Source organism: Chiloscyllium punctatum, chromosome 5 (genome assembly GCF_047496795.1).
Source record: "Chiloscyllium punctatum isolate Juve2018m chromosome 5, sChiPun1.3, whole genome shotgun sequence".
NCBI lineage: Eukaryota > Metazoa > Chordata > Chondrichthyes > Orectolobiformes > Hemiscylliidae > Chiloscyllium > Chiloscyllium punctatum.
This window is the reverse complement of record NC_092743.1, coordinates 67,832,797-67,849,488: the sequence shown is the minus strand read 5'-3', so window position 1 is coordinate 67,849,488 and position 16,692 is coordinate 67,832,797. Positions and strand designations below refer to the sequence as shown.

At 42.6% G+C, this 16,692-nt stretch overlaps 1 protein-coding gene across 4 annotated transcripts in view; it reads right to left on the bottom strand.

Annotated features, from left to right (window-relative positions):
- The window catches only part of sntg1 (syntrophin, gamma 1), a 524,044-nt gene that overhangs the window by 93,475 nt on the left and 413,877 nt on the right, over positions 1 to 16,692 (bottom strand). For all 4 annotated transcript variants that reach the window (XM_072570506.1, XM_072570505.1, XM_072570504.1 and 1 more), the window contains one exon: positions 14,202 to 14,304. In XM_072570506.1, the coding sequence (XP_072426607.1) occupies positions 14,202 to 14,304 (103 nt within the window). The remainder of the gene's footprint in view (positions 1 to 14,201; positions 14,305 to 16,692) is intronic.

Sequence of the window (16,692 nt, the reverse complement as noted above, 5' to 3'; positions counted from 1 at the left end):
AAACAAGGGAAAGAGTATGTCTCATTAGGAATCAAAGTAGAAATGTGCATGAGTTGCTTGTATACATTATTGAAGTTTAAAATTATTACCATGCGTCTGTATTCCCTATTGAGAAAATGATGCATATTTTACAACCAGCGGAAGTGACTGTGATAAATACGAACAAAATACAATCGAGGGGGAGGAAAAAACATGGATTTAGCAAGTTTTCAACTGGATAAAACCTCAGGCCTAGGTGAGGTGTATCCAAGACCGCAATGACATTAATTTTTAAATCCTCTCTGGGTTCATGGAGAGGTGTCGAGGACTGTAGATATAGCTCATACACTACCACCATTCAAGAATAGTGACAGAGAAAAGACAGGGAGCTACAGGCCAGTGAGGAACATCAATGATAGAGAAACTTGTGGAAAAAAATTCTGAGACACACAATTTTTCTCCACTTAGAGAGAAAAGGTTTAATCAAATATAGTCAGAATGGCTTGTTGGTATGTTGGTATGTGATATGTCACTCCATAGATCACATTTAACAAATTTGATTGAATTTTGTTTTGAGGAGGTGACTAGGTGTGGAGATGAGGATAGTGTTGTTTATAGAAACATTAAAAACAAGGAGCAGGTGTAAGCCATTTGGTCTTTCAAGCCTACTCCATGATTCAATTAATCGCTGCTCTTTCAACTCAGGACCCTATTCTCCTCATACCCTTTGATCCCTTCAGCTCAAAGAACTATCTAACTCCTTATTGAAAACAGAGATTTTAGCCTGAACCACCTTCTACGGTGTAGAATTCCACAGGTTTATCACTGTCTGGGAGAAGAAATTTCTCCTCATCTCAGTCCTAAGCAGCCTACTCTATGTCATAAGACTATACCACAGATTCTGGACTTCTCGGTCATCAGGAACATTCTTCCCACATTCACCTTGTCTAGTACGTTAGAATGTTATATGTTTCTATGAGATCCCTCCTCAATCTTCTAAATTCCAATGAATATAATCCTCACCAATCCAGTCTATCTTCATATGTCAGTCTTTCCATCCCAGCAATCAGATTGGTAAACCTTTGTTGCACTTCCTCTTAAGCCAGAACATCCTTCCTCAGATAAGGAGACGAAAAGTGCACACAAAACTCAAGGTAAGGTCTCACCAAGGCCCTGGGGGCTGATGCCCGAAACGTCGATTCTCCTGTTCCTTGGATGCTGCCTGACCTGCTGCGCTTTTCGAGCAACACATTTGCAGCAAGATATCCCAGCTCCTATACTTGAATCTCTTTGCTATGAAAGCCAGCGTACCATTTGCCCTCTTCACCGCCTGCTGCACCTGCATGTTTACTTTCATGGACTAGTTTACAAGGACAGTAAGGCCTTGTTGCTCCTGGCCTTTCCCAATTTATCACATTGAGATAATAATTTGAGCTCCTCTTTTTGCAACCAAATGTAATCCTCACAGCCTTTAACAAGGCTGTTGGGAAGCTGTTACATGAGAAACTGATCAAGAAGATAGGAACCCATACATTGCAGGGCAATTTTGCAATTTGGATCCAAAACTGACTTAATGGCAGGAGACAGAGGGCACGGATTAAAATTTTAATGACTGAAAGCCTGCCTCCAGTATTGCAGGGCTCGGTGCTAGGTCCTTCTTATTTGTAGTGTACATTAATGAATTACATATGAATAAGGAAAGTTTATCAATAATTTCGCAGACTACGCAAGAAGTGGTGGTGTGCTAAATAGTGGGGAGGACTACAGGAGGACAAACAAGGTAGTGAAGTTTATGATGTGTGTCAGGTCCCGGGTAACACTGATAATCAGCAAGACCTTGATTTAGTTGTATATTGATCTTTGAAAGTATCAAGGCAATTAGATAGGATGGTTAGGAAGGAATATGGGATAGCTGACTTTATTAAGACACTGAATACAAGATCATGATGAGCTGTATAGTTAGTCACAGCTGGATAATCTGTGTAGCTCTGTTTGCCATGTGATGGGAAGGATGTGGTGTACTGGAAAGGGTACAAAGGAGGTTCACCAGGTTGTTGCCCACAAAGGGGCAATTCAACTACAAAGACAGACTCAGTAGGCTGCAGTTGTTTTTTCTTTAGAGCAGAGAAAGCTGGAAGCAGGGGAGGTACCAGATGCGGGTCTACAAAACCTTACGGGTATAGATAGAGTTGATACAAATAGAACTTTTGCCTTAGTAGAGGGCTCAACTGAGGAAACTACAAACATTGCCCACCAGAGAAGTGTAACAGTTACAAAGATGAAACAGAGGAGAAAGCAAGGAAGGAACTGTATCAAAATGTAATTAGTGAGGGTTAGAATGCACTCCAGCCTCTATTGTACCCATTGCTTCTGAAAAGCTTTGAAATTACTGATTGACCCTGCATACCCCCTCTCCCAGAACAGTTGGATATAGCCCCAGAAAGGCAAGCACTCAGGAATTACAAAATAAAGTCATAGAGATGTACAGCAGGGACACAGAACCTTCGGTCCAACCCGTCCATGCCGACCAGATATCCCAACCCAATCTATGCCCACCTGTCAGCACCCGGCCCATATCCCTCCATACTCTTCCTATTCATATACCCATCCAGCTGCCCTTTAAATGTTGCAATTGTACCAGCCTCCACCACTTCCTCTGGCAGCTCATTTCAGACATGTACCACCCTCTGCGTAAAACATTTGCCCCTTGTGTGTCTTTTGTATCTTTCCCCTCTCACCCTAAACCTATGCCCTCTAATTCTGGACTCCCCCATCCCAGGGAAAATACTATGTCCATTTATTCTGTCCATGCCCCTCATGATTTTATCAGAATCTATAAGGTCACCCCTCAGACTCCGATGTTCCAAGGAAAACAGCCCCAGCCTAATCAACCTCTTCTTATAGCTCAAATCCTCCAACCCTGGCAACATCCTCATAAATCTTTTCTGAAACGTTTCAAGTTTCACAACATCCTTCTGATATGAAGTAGACCAGAATTGCATGCAATATTCCAAAAGTGGCCTAACTGATGTCCTGTATAGCTGCAACATGACCTCCCAACTCCTGTACTCAATACTCTGACCAATAAAGGAAAGCATACCAAACACCTTCTTCACTATCCTATATACGTTTGAATCTAATTTCAAGGAGCTGCACTCCAAGGTCTCTTTGTTCAATAACACTCCCTAGGACCTTACCATTAAGTGTACAAGTCCTGCTAATATTTGCCAAATTAAACTTCATCTGCCACTTCTCAGCTCACTGGCCCATCTGATCAAGATCCCATTGTAATCTGACATAATCTTCTTCACTGTCCACTACACCTCTGATTTTGGTGTCATCTGCAAACTTACTAACTATACCTCTTATGCTCACATCCAAATCATTTATATAAATGACGAAAAGTACTGGACCCAGCAACTCTCCACCACCAACCTCTGTCTTCTACCATTGAGCCAGTTCTGTATCCAAATGGTTAGTTCTCCCTGTATTCCATGAGACCTTGCTAACTTGCTAACCAGTCTCCCATGGGGAATCTTGTCAAACATCTTATTGAAGTCCATTGAGATCAGGTCTACCTCTTAGTTACTTCTTCAAAAAACTCAGTCAAGTCTGTGAGACATGATTTCCCATGCACAATGTCATGTTGAGTATCTCTAATCAGTCCTTTCCTTTCCAAATATATGTACATCCTGTCCCTTAGGATTCCCTCCAACAACTTGCCTACCACCGACGTCAGGCTCACTGGTCTATAGTTCCCTGGCTTGTCCTTACCACCTTTCCTCAGTACTGGCACCATGTTAGCTAACCTCCAGTCTTCTGTCACCTCGCCTGCGACTATCAATGATATAAATATCTCAGCAAGGGGCCCAGCAATCACTTCTCTAGCTTCCCACAGAGTTCTAGGGTACACCTGATCAGGTTCTGGGGATTTATCCATTTTTATGCGTTTTAAGACATCCAGCACTTCCTCCTCTGTAATATGGACATTTTTCAAGACGTCACCATCTACTCTCTACATTTTCTATCTTACATGTCCTTTTCCACAGTAAACACTGATACAAAATACTCATTTAGTATTTCCCCCATTTCCTGTGGCTCCGCACAAAGGCCTCCTTGCTGATCTTTGAGGGGCCCTATTCTCTCCTTAGTCACCCTTTTGTCCTTAATGTATTTGTAAAATCCCTTTGGATTCTCCTGAACCCTATTTGGCAAATCCCTCCTGATTTCTATCTTAAGTATACTCCTACTGCTTTTATACTCTAAGGATTCACTCGATCGATCCTGTCTATACCTAACATATGCTTCCTTCTTTTTCTTAACCAAACCCTCAATTTCTTTAGACTTCCAGCATTCCCTATACTTAACAGCCTTTCATTTCACCGTCACAGGAATATCCTGTCTCTGGACTCGTGTTATCTCATTTCTGAAAGCATCCCATTTTCCAGCCATCCCTGTACCTGTGAACATCTGCCCCCAATCGGTTTTTGAAAGTTCTTGCGTAAAACCAACCAAATTAGCCTTCCTGCAATTTAGAACTTCAACTTTTAGATCTGGACTATCCTTTTCCATCACTATTTTAAATCTAATAGAATTATGATCGCTGGCCCCAACTCCCCCACTGACACCTCAGTCACCTGCCCTGCCTTATTTCCCAAGGTCATGGTTTGCACCTTCTCTCGTTGGTACATCCACATATTGAATCAGAAAATGTTCTTGTACACACTTAACAAATTCCTTTCCATCTAAACCCTTCACACTATGGCAGTCCCAGTCGATGTTTGGAAAGTTAAAATCCCCTATCATAACCACTCTTACAGATTATGGAAACCCCCTTACAAATTTGTTCCTCAATTTCCCACTGACTATTAGGGGACCTATAATACAATCCCAATAAGGTGGTTTATCTTTCTTATTTCTCAGTTCCACCCAAATTCCTGGATGAATTTCCAGGAATATCCTCCCTCAGTACAACTGTAATGCTATTCCTTATCAAAAACGCCACTCCCCCTCCTCTCTTGCCTCCCTTTCTGTCTTTCTGTAGCATTTGTATCCTGGAACATTAAGCTGCCAGTCCTGTCCATCCCTGAGCCATGTTTCTATAATTGCTATGATATCCCAGTCCCATGTTCCTAACCATGCCCCGAGTTCACCTGCCTTCCCTGTTAGGCCTCTCGCATTCAAATAAATGCTTATTAATTTATCAGTCCTACCTTGTTTTCTGCTTTGTCTCTGCCTGTCCTGACTGTTTGACTCTCTTCTTTTCTCAACTGTACCGGTCTCAGATTGCTCTCTTACTTCAATATGTCTCTGGGTCCCACCTTATTCGTTTAAATCCTCTCGAGCAGCTGTAATAAATTTCCCTGCCAGTATATCAGTCCCTTTCCAATTCAGGTGCAATCCATCCTTCTGGTACAGTTCACTTCTACCCCAGAAGAGATTTCAATGTTTCAAAAATGCGAATCTTTCTCCCATACAGCAGCTCCTGAGCCATGCATTCATCTGTTCTATCCTCCTATTCCTGCCCTCACTAACACATAGCACTGGGAGTAATCCAGATATCACTACTCTCGAGGACCTCCTTTTAAAATTCCTGCCTAAATCTCTATATTCTCCCTTCAGAGTATCATCCTTTCCCCTTCCTATGTCCCTCTCCCAGTGGGCCCTCACCCCCTTGAGAACATTCTGCACCCTCTCTGAGACATCCTTGATCCTGGCACCAGGGAGGCAACACACCATTCTGCTTTTTCGCTGCTGGCCACAGAAAGGTCTGTCTATGCCTTGAACTAGAGAATCCCCTAACACAATTGATCTCTTGGAACCCGACGTACCCCTCATTGCATTAGAGTGAGTTTCGATACCAGAAACTTGGCTGCTCGTGCTACATTCTGCAGAGAATCCATCACCCCCTACATTTTCCAAAACAGCATACTTATTTGAAATGGGGATAGCCACCGAAGACTCCTGCACTTCCTGCCTACCTCTCTTAACTTTCCTGGAGTTAACCCATCTATGGTACTGTATCTACAGTGTTTCTCCCTTCCTGTAATTGCCATCCACCACATCCCTTGCTCTTGTAAATTCCTCATTGCCACTGAATGTCACTCCAACTGATCCGTTCACAACCAACTGCATTTATTGCAAATACAATTCTCAGTAATATGTAAACTCTCCCAAAACTCCCACATCCAACAAGAAGAGCATATCACACTCTAAGGGCCATTTTTGCTTCTTCCAATTTGCAGACCCAGAAAATAGTCTTAATCCTCTACAAAACACTGTTCCAGGCTAACTTAATACCTATGGCTTATATTTTTAAGTTTAATCAAGAGACACAGCTCAGTAAAACATATAATCAACAAAGAACCAAATCTTCTCACAACTGCAGACTTACAGCAAGGCCAGACTTAAAACTATTCACTTATTTGTTTCTGTGCTGTGACCTCTCCAAGATCAGGTGTGAATTTCACTGTTTGTTAATTTTTCCCGACGCACCTCCAATGTCCAGCGATACATGAAATCAACAGCAAAGGCAGTAACTGCGCAGCTTCACCACTGTGTTTTCTTTCTCTCTCTCTCTCTCTCTCTTTCTTTCTTTCTTTCTTTCTCTCTCACACTCCCTCCCTCCTGCGCTGATCTGAACATGTGCTATTTTTGTCTGTTCCCCTCCCTTTTAAAAGTGCTGTCGTTTAGACTTTTTTTTCTCCAAAGTTCCAAAACAATGCAACAGCATATGAAACAGTAAGTGTTGTTCCTCGAATTTGACAAAATCACCTCCAACACCTAAAATACCTCAAAAAAGGGGCAGCCTATTACAGCCAGACATTTTTCCCGTTCTCCATCTTCGATTACCCAGAATTCCCCACTTAAAAATAAAGCTTTTTTTATCTCAAGGATTCCCCCACCAAATAAACAACACCCAATTAACAGATTACCACCACTAACCACCAGGGGCAGTGTCACATTAATAAAAATCAAAAATGACAGGAAACAAGGGAGGCGAATGAACCAAAATGAAGTTTGTGGAGGAAATGATGCATCCCAGCTTGGATGGTGGAATCCAATTGGGTATACAACAAGGGCAAGAAGAGACTGGTGGAAGTCTAGACCCTCAAAGAGTAGCCATTCTATCAGAAGGGGTATATATCAACAAATAACAGGAGCGGGTAAAAAGAATAGAGCAATAATGATGGTTGACTTTAATCTTTATGTTTTTAGGTTCAATCAACATAGAAAAGGTAGCTGTGACAATGAATTTATGCAGTCCATTAGGGATAGTTTCCTACAGCAATATGTCATGGAATCAACCAGAGAACAGACTATCATGGATCTGGCAATAGGTGATGATGAAGGTTTAGTAAATGGCATCAAAGCAAAATATGCCTGAATTAGCAGTGAACATAACATGATAGGATTTAATATCTAGTTTAAGTGTGAGAAACGTGGAAACAGCTGTGTTTAGTTTAAATAAAGAAAATGACAAAGAAATTAAGATAGAGTTAGCTAAAAAGAACTGTGCAGACAGATTTATAGGATTTGATTGATGATTGATTTGATTTATTATCATGTGTGCCGAAGTACAGTGAAAAGCTTTGTTTGAGAGTATCGCATTACAGGCAGATCATGGTAAGCAAAGACATCCAGATTATTGGATGAAACAAACTTGGGCAGAGTAATGCTTGCAGGTTACACTGCACAGTATGTGTGCAAGGAAGAACAACATTAACAAGATCAACATTATTTGAAGTTAGAGAGTCCATTCATCAGTCTAACAACAGCAGGGAAGAAGCTGTTCTTGAACTTGCGGGTGAGCGTGTTCGAGATTTGTCATCATCTGCCTGATGGAAGAGGTTGTAGGATAACATTACCAGGGTGGGAGGGGCCTTTGATGATGTTCGCAGCCTTTCTGAGGCAATGAGAGGTATAAATGGAGCCCATGGATGGGAGGTTGACTAGGCTGTGCACACAACCTTCTTTAGTTTCTTACAGTCCTGGGCAGAGCACAACCCCACATTTGTGCACCCGAATAGTATGTTATCTATGGTACATCTGTAAAAGTTGATGAGGGTCCTTATGAATTTGCCAAATATCCTGAGCCAATTCAGGAAGAAGAGGCATTGGTTCTGCCTTCTTTACCGTTGCATCTACATGGGAGGTCAAGGACAGGTTATCAGTTATCATCGCTTTAAGGAACTTGTCAGTCTCAACCCTCTCAACCTCCGTTCTGTTGATGTAGATCGGGGCATGTTCTCCTCCTTTCTTTCTAAAGTCAATGATCAGTTCTTTTGTCTTACTAGCATTGAAAAGGATGTTATCATCGTTATCATTGCACCATGGCACCAAGCCCTCTATCTCCTCTCTGTATGCTGACTCATCATTGTTTGATACCTGTCCTACCATGTTGGTATCATCAGCAAACCTATAGGTGGCATTCATTTGGAATTTGTGGATGTACAGGGAGTACAGTAGAGGGCTAGGAATGCATCCTTGGTTGGGGGGGAGGGGGCTCCAATGTTGAGTGTTATCATGCAGCCGTTGCCTATCTTCCAAGTTGCAGAGGGGACAGCTGAGACCTACATCTTGGTGTCTTCAGATCAGTCTGGAGGAGATTATGGTGTTTAACATAGAGCAGGAGTCTGTCATGGGTGTTCTTGTTGTCCAGATGTTCCAGGGATGAGTGTAGGGCTAGAGAAATAGCATCCACTGTGGACCTGTTATGTCAGTAGTCAGACTGCAGAGGATCAAGGCAGGCTGGGAAACTAGAGTTAATATGGGCCATGACCAGCCTCTCAAAGCATTTAATGAATATCAAGGTCATGATGGTAGTCATTAAGGTATGTTGCATGTGCTTTCTTTGGTATTGAGATGATGGTGGTCTTCTTGAAGCAGGTGGGAAGTTCAGCTTGTAGGAGGGAGAGTTTGAAGATGCCAGTGAATACTCCTGCCAGCTGACCTGCACAGGATCTAAGTGAATGGCCAGGGACTCTGTCTGGGCCTGTTGCTTCCCTTGGGTCGACTCTCAGAAAAACCAATCTGACATCTGCAGTGGTGACCAAGAATCAGGTGTGTCCAGGGCTGTTGGGCCAGGTGACACCGTGCTGCTGACATTCTGCTCAAACCAAGTAGAGAAAGCATTAAGCATATTGAGGAGGCCAGTAAGCATTTTGTATCCTGTTATATTGTTTAGACCTTGCCACAGGCTGTGGGAGTCCTTAGGGTTGGTTTGATCCTCTAACTTGGTGTGGTACTGCCTTTTAGCATCTCTGATGGCTTTGCGGAGGTCATATTTGAGTTTTGTGTATAGGTCTGGGTCATCCGATTTGAATTCTGCACACCTGGTCTTCAGTGGGCAGTGGATTTTCCACTTCATTCAAGGTTTCTGGTTGAGGAATACCTGCATTGACCTCTTTGGCAGGTAGTCTCCACGCATTTGGTAGTGAGCTCCATGATGATGGCGGAATACACCTCCAGATGTTCCACTGAGTATCTGAATACGGTGCAATCCACCAATTCCAAGCAGTCCCAGAGATGTTCTTCCACCGCCTCGGACCAGCACTCTGTTTCTTTCTGTGAAGGACCCTCCTATTTCAGCTTCTGTTTGTAGGCTGGAAAGATGAACACAGTGCTGTGATCTGATTTTTCGACGTGTGGATGGGGGAATGGAGAGGTAGGCATCTTTGACGGTTGTACAATTGTGATCCAGGATGTTCAATCCTTTAGTGGGGTAGGAGACGTGTTGGTGGCACTTTGGCAGCTCCCTCTTGGGGTTGGCCTGGTTGAGGTTGGTGGCCATCATGAATAAGGTCTTTGGGAATTCTGTCTCCACAGTGTTTGTGGCCGTGTAAATTTCATCCAGGGCATTCTTCACATCCGTCTGGGTGGTATGTAAACTGCTGTCAGGATGGCGGAGGTGAACTCATGCGGCAGGTAATAGGGATGATATTCCACTGTAAGGTATTCTAGGCCCAGGGAGCAGTGGGTCTGAGCACCAGTAGGTGTTGATTAGGAAGCATACCCCTCCGCCCATTGCCTTACCTGAGAACTTCATGTGGTCCATGCGATGTGTGGAGAATCAGCTTTCAAGGCACAGTCAGGTATGGCTGGAGTGAGCAATGTCTCTGTGAAACATGGCACAGTTGCTCTGACAGTAAGCATGTAATGGCAGGCATTTAAGGAGGTAATTCATGACTTATAGCAAACATATACTCTAGTCAAGAGAAAACATTGCAAGAGAGGCTAACCAAGGAAGTTAAGAACAGTATAATGTTGGAAAACAAATTTCAGAATCCAGCAAAGGAGGTTTACAAAGATAATAAAGAGAAAATGAAGTATGAGGGAAAACTGGCAAGGAAAGTAAAAACTGACAATAAGAATTTCTTTCAATTTTGTAATAAGAGGAAGGAAGAGTTCAAAGTGAGCATAGGCCCCTTTAAAAAACAAATCTTCAGAGATAGTTATGAGGAGCAAGGGAACAGCAAAGGAGTTGAACAAATGTTTTGCATGAGTCTTCACAGAGGAAGATACTTCAAACATCCCATTAACACAGAAGAATATGGGAGTGGAATTAAACGCCATCACCATCAGTAAAGTAGTATTGGACAAACTAATGGCACTAAAGGCAGATAAGTTCCCAGGCCCTGATGGCTTGCATCCTAGGATCCTAAAAGAGATAGCTACAATTTTTGGGGATGCATTAGTTGTAATATTTTTAAAAATCCATGCATTCTGGAGAAGTACGGGAGAATTGGACACCCTTTTCAAAAAGGGGAGGGAAGCAAAAATTGGATAACTCTAGGCTGATTATCCTAACATCTGTTGTTGGAAAAAATATTGGAATCAATTATTAAGGAAGTAATATCAGAACATTTGGAAAATCATAATCTAATCATGCAGAGTCCGCATGATTTCATGAAAGGGAGGTCGTGTCTGATTAATTTATTAGAGTTTTTGAGCAAGTCTCAATCAGAGTGGATTGGGGGAACCAGTAGATGCTTTGTATTTGGTCTTTCAGAAGGAGTTCAACAAAGTACCTCACAAAAAGTTAAAATCATAACATAAGAGTCCACGGTGTTCCAGATAATATACTGGCGTGGATGGAGAATTGGCTAATGGGCAGGAAACTGCAAGTGGGAATACGCTGCTGTTTTTCAGGTTGGCAACTTGTAACCAGTGGGGTTCCACAGGGATCAATGCAAGGACCACAAACGTATATTTATGATATAGATGAATGACTTGGAGGAAGGAAGCAAATGAACTGCAGCAAGATTTGCAGACAACACAAATATAGGTGAAACACATGTTCTGAGAGGGATACAAACAGTTTACGGGGAGACATTGATAAGTTAAGTAAGTGGACAAAAAGTTGACAAAATGGAGTAGAATGTGGGACCATGTGAAGTTATTCATTTTAGAAGGGAGAATAAAAGAACAGAGTATTATTTAAATAGAGAAACATTGCAGAGAGGGTCTTGGGGATACTTGTGCACAAAATGGAGAAAGCTAGCACACAAGTGCAGCAGGTAGTCAGGAAAGCAAATGATAATTTGGCCCTTATTTCAAGGGGATGGTAGTATAAGAGCACAGAAATCTTACTGAAACTATACAAGGTGCTGGTGAGATCATATCTGGAGTAATGTCCACAGTTTTGGTCCCTTTATTTAAGGAAAGATATAATTCCATTAGGAGCATTTCAAGAAGGTTCACTGGAATGATCTCTGGTATGAAGGGACTGTATTATGAGCAAAGGCTAAACTGGTTGGGACTCCACTCACTGGAGTTCAGAAGAATGAAAGGTGAACTCCTGATATATTATGATTTATTGTTCCTAATTTGTGGCAGGACTTATGGTTCAATTTGTCTGTAGCCATATCACCTAGACAGAAAGACTTATTTGCTTAGTAATTCAATTAAAGCAGTGGTCATGAGAGTAATTTTAACCCTCAGGTTAAGTAGGTTGTGTCAGGCAGGAACACAGAAGTAAAATATTTCAAATACACTTGGAACCTGCATATTTCAGGTTTTGCTTGTTGCAAAACACAGGATGAGAGGGCGGGTTAACTATCAGGAAGTAGATGCGTTGTTTAAACTTTTGGAGGAAGCATAAGGATCTCTCAGATGAATCTTTTTCTTAGCACTCCTTGCAGACAATCAGAGACAGGAGTGTTTTCTCTAAGTCCAACAAGCAAACCACACCCCCTCAAACCCCACCACTTTAATTTACTTCAAGCCCATTTTGATTTTTCTTCTGACAAGTCATCCTCTCCCATCACAATTGCTCATAGCCCAAACCAAGATCTATCTGTTCTTCATGACTCCTTGCTTAAACAATCTGCTCCTCGGCTGAAGTATTCTTCAACAGCCTTCTGTATCTGACCAGCAAGCAAGTCTACCTGGACCATCTCGGCAACCTCCCTCCCCTTCCTGGACCTCTCCATCACCGCCTCTGGAAACTGACTAACCACAGACATATACTACAAGTCCACTGACCCCCACAGCTACCTAGACTACACCTCCTCCCACCCTACCTCCTGTAAAAACACAATTCCCAATTCCGTCGCATCTGTTTCCAGGATGACCAATTGCACCTCAGAAAGTCCCAGATGGCCTCCTTCTTCCATGATTGCAACTTCTCTTCCCATGTGGTTGACGATGCCCTCCAGCACATCTCCTCCAATTCACACACCACCACCCTGGAACCCCACCACCAGCCCACCCCCAACGCAACAAGGACAGAACCCACCCCCCTCACCCGTCCTCACTTCCACCACACCAACCTCCACATACAAGGCATCATCCTCTGTCACTTCCGCCACCACCAAATGGACCCCACCACCAGAGATATATTTCCCTCCCCACCCCTATCCAAAAAGATCATTCCCTCCACAAATCCCTCGTCAGGTCCACGCCCCCCCCACCTGCCACACCCCACTCCTGGCAGCTTTCCCTACCACCGTAGGAAGTGTATCCATCAGAAATTTACCTGTATCTATACCAATGTCATCTACAGCATCCATTGCACCCAGTGTGGTCTCCTCTACATTGGAATGCCTTCTTGTGGATCGTTTCAGAGAACATCTCTGGGACACCCGTATCCACCAACCCCACCTGCTCGTGGCTGAACACTTCAACTCCCCCTCCCACTTTGTCATGGACATGCAGGTCCTGGGCCTCCTCCACCACCAATCATTTACTACCCTACGCCTGGAGGAGGAAGTCGTCATATTCCGCCTTAGGACCCTACAACCACATGGGATAAATGAGGATTTCAACAGCTTCCTCATTCCCCTGCTCCCCCCCCATTATCCCAAGCCTCCAAATCGGCACTACCCTCCAGACACGTCCATCACTGCCCCCTCTGACATATCACCTTCTCACTCACCTTCATCCACTCATCGCTTTCCCAGCTACCTCTTCCCAACCAACACCCGCCAACCCCCACACACCCCCTCCGGAACCCCCCCCCCCCCCCCATTTATCTCTCAGCCCTGACCCACAAGCCTCATTCCTGATAAAGAGCTTATGCCCGAGAAGTCGACTCTCCTGCTCCTCGGGTGCTACCTGACCTGCTGTGCTTTTTCAGCACTACACTTTTGACAGGAAGCAAGTCTGTCAATCATACTGACTGTTGGCTGGAAACAGGGAAATGTCCTGCACAGAGCTGGCATTCAGAGAAAGATGCATTTCAGGCTTTCCAATGCCTCCAACCTGCTCCCTTCCCCTCAATTCTGAAACCTGATCCATATCATTATCAGGGCCCATACATCTGAAAAAGAAGGATTGAGATCTCTCTGGTTTGATGATCTCGACAGACTGTTGAATTCAACTGACTTGCATCCAAACAAGCTCAATTGTTTTAAAACCTAATCTGTTTTTTAAGCGCATTTTCATTTTTAGTTTGTAGAAGTCAGTTAACTTCAATTCTGGATTCATTCGTCTTGAATATGGAAGATTTTACATTACCTCAAAAGACCATGACTCATTAAATCAAGTAAATTTTGACATAAACCCAGTGTTGAAGTAAAAGACGGCTGTAGACTTTTATAAATCACATACTGATTAACTCAAGCTCACCTTCTGCACAATCTGAATTACTAAACACTTCGAAGATGTCTGAATTGAAATGACACAGAAACAATATGTGAGCAATAACAGAGGTGTTTATCCAGCAATGACAGTAGTGTTTATCCAGTCCAGTTCCGAGTATAAATAGATTTTATGCTTACATGTGCAGTCTTCATACAAAGGGAGTTTCAGGAAGGCAGGTGCTCTCTTTAAAAATGAAACTGTGAGAGTTACTTCTTCCCCAGCATTACGCAGAACTTGAACCTGTCGTTCATTACAAAGCATAGGTAAAGGCAAGACAATTTATTTTGTTTAACCAGTAGCCAGAACTGACTTCTTTTAAAAAAAGAAATTATAATATTATCAACATAAACATTCCAATCTAAGATGCTTTGAGTGAAAACAACCAAAAATATAATAATTCATTTCTCAAGCATTTGATTTTTCCCTAGAAGAAAGGACGAATGAGCACATCTTACTGGTCCTGCTGACTGCAAAGAAGGGAGACAGATGGAGTGAATAGAATGATTTGCAAAATACTAATACAAGTAGAGCTGTCAACAATGTGTTAGTACTAGGAGCATCTTTTTTGATCCTCAAATGTGATACACACTGAAACACATAATTATAAAGATGTGTGATCATTGTAAAAATGATAGACATTAGAAACTAATGTCAAACTAAAATAAATGATTGCAGCTTCTCTTGAATAGCATTTGCAAGTCTCTTCTGGTGGGGAAAGAGGGCAAGATGACAGTTTGCCATCAGTATGTTAGACTTACACTCAAAATGACATGCTGAACAGAAATGGAAAATGATCAAAGACTAAAAATGAAGTAACCACTGAAAAGAAGCAATGGCATCACAATGCATGATTGACCAGTTCAAAGAAATGCTGGCACACTTCACACTTGCTGCTGCTTTAAGTGGTTGCGTGCCTGATCAGTGGTCCCAATTTTGTACCAGGCCGGCATTACTTAAAGCCTGTGGCACTACTTAAAGCCAACCTGCACCTCTTAAAAATTGGTGAATTCTGGCTGTAATGTCGACTGGAAGTTAATGCAGAAAAAAGTCTGGTTTACTGAAAAGGAAGGTAGCACAGTATGGCTGACAGCAAACTCCCAAATTTTCAAATAATACCATAAAACTCTAAGAATAAGAGTAGGCCATTCAGACCCTCGAGCCTGCTCTGCTACTCAACAAGATTATGGCTGGTCTTACACTCCTTACATCCATTTTCCTGTCCTTTCCCCATAATCCTTGCATTCCTTACTTATCAATAATCTATCTATCTCAGCCTTCAGCATACACAAGAACTCTGCCCCCAAAGCTCTCTGTGGCAAGGAGCTCCAAAGACTCTCAACTCTCCAAAAGAAGAAATTCCTCCTCATCTTAGTCTTTAATTTGCCTCCCTTTATTTTGAGACCTTTGCCCTCTGATCCTAGACTCTCCCACAACAGGAAAAAATCTTTTTAGTACTTACTCTGTCAAGTCCTTTAAGTATTGTATATGGTTTCAATCTCTTCTAAACTCCAGTGAGTAGACTCCCAAATTGTGTTCAACTTTTGCTAATAATACCTCTGTACCAAAAATCATTCAAGTAGATGTTATCCAATGAAGCGATATCTTTCCTTAAATAAGGGGACAAAATCGCTCACAGTACTCCAACTGTGATCTCATTAGCACCTTGTACAGTTCCAGTAAGACTTCCGTACTCTTAATCCCCAACTGCTTGAAATTAAGGCCAAATTTCCATAAGTCTTCTTGGCTACCTGCCACATCTGTGTCCTAGCTTTCTGTGTTCTGTGCACATGTACTCCAAGTCCCTTTCTGACATAGCATGTGAGGTCCTGGTGCTGAAGAAGACAGGAGACAACAGGTCTTGTATCCATACTAGTGAGAATACCTCCAGACGATTGCTTAGAAGGGAACGGGAGTGGATTGGCATAGCAATCAGTAGAACAGCTTAGATGCAATGCTGCAAGAAGCTTAAAAACCTTACACAACTGATCAAGATCAGTGGATGCATCTTCAAATGTCACATTACAACTGAACTAAAGCCTTACACAGTGCTCCATTTATCACACCTAGTCAGTCACCAACTTATTCAAACATACCTTTCACCTCATATGCACTGTTTGGCCTCACCCTGACACATTTAACATGACTTCTACTGCACACCCATGTCTCTTGAATGCAGTTAGCTCCTTAAAAAAAGTCACATTAGCCATAATTATTACACCAACTCCCTGGCATTCTTTCATCTTTTCAAGGACAAGATTTGACAAGAGCAATTGAAGGCAGCAGCAGCTAACCAGTGGAAATGGAACAGGCAGCATGTTCTAATATCTCATGGAGGAGGTGACGCTCATCATAATATGAACAGTTACTATTGAGGTCAGCACGGTGAGACAAAAGAATATGATTTAAGATGAAAGGGAGAAAGTTTAAATGAGATGTGTGAGACACATTTTTCACACAGAGGTTAATAGGTGCCTGAATGCACTTTCAGGGAGGTGGTAGGACCAGATACAATATGTTTTATGTCCTGCAATTTTAGAAGAACTAGCCATTTGGATACAAAACTGGCTCAAAGGTAGAAGACAGAGGGTGTTGGTGGAGGGTTGTTTTTCAGACTGGAGGCCTGTGACC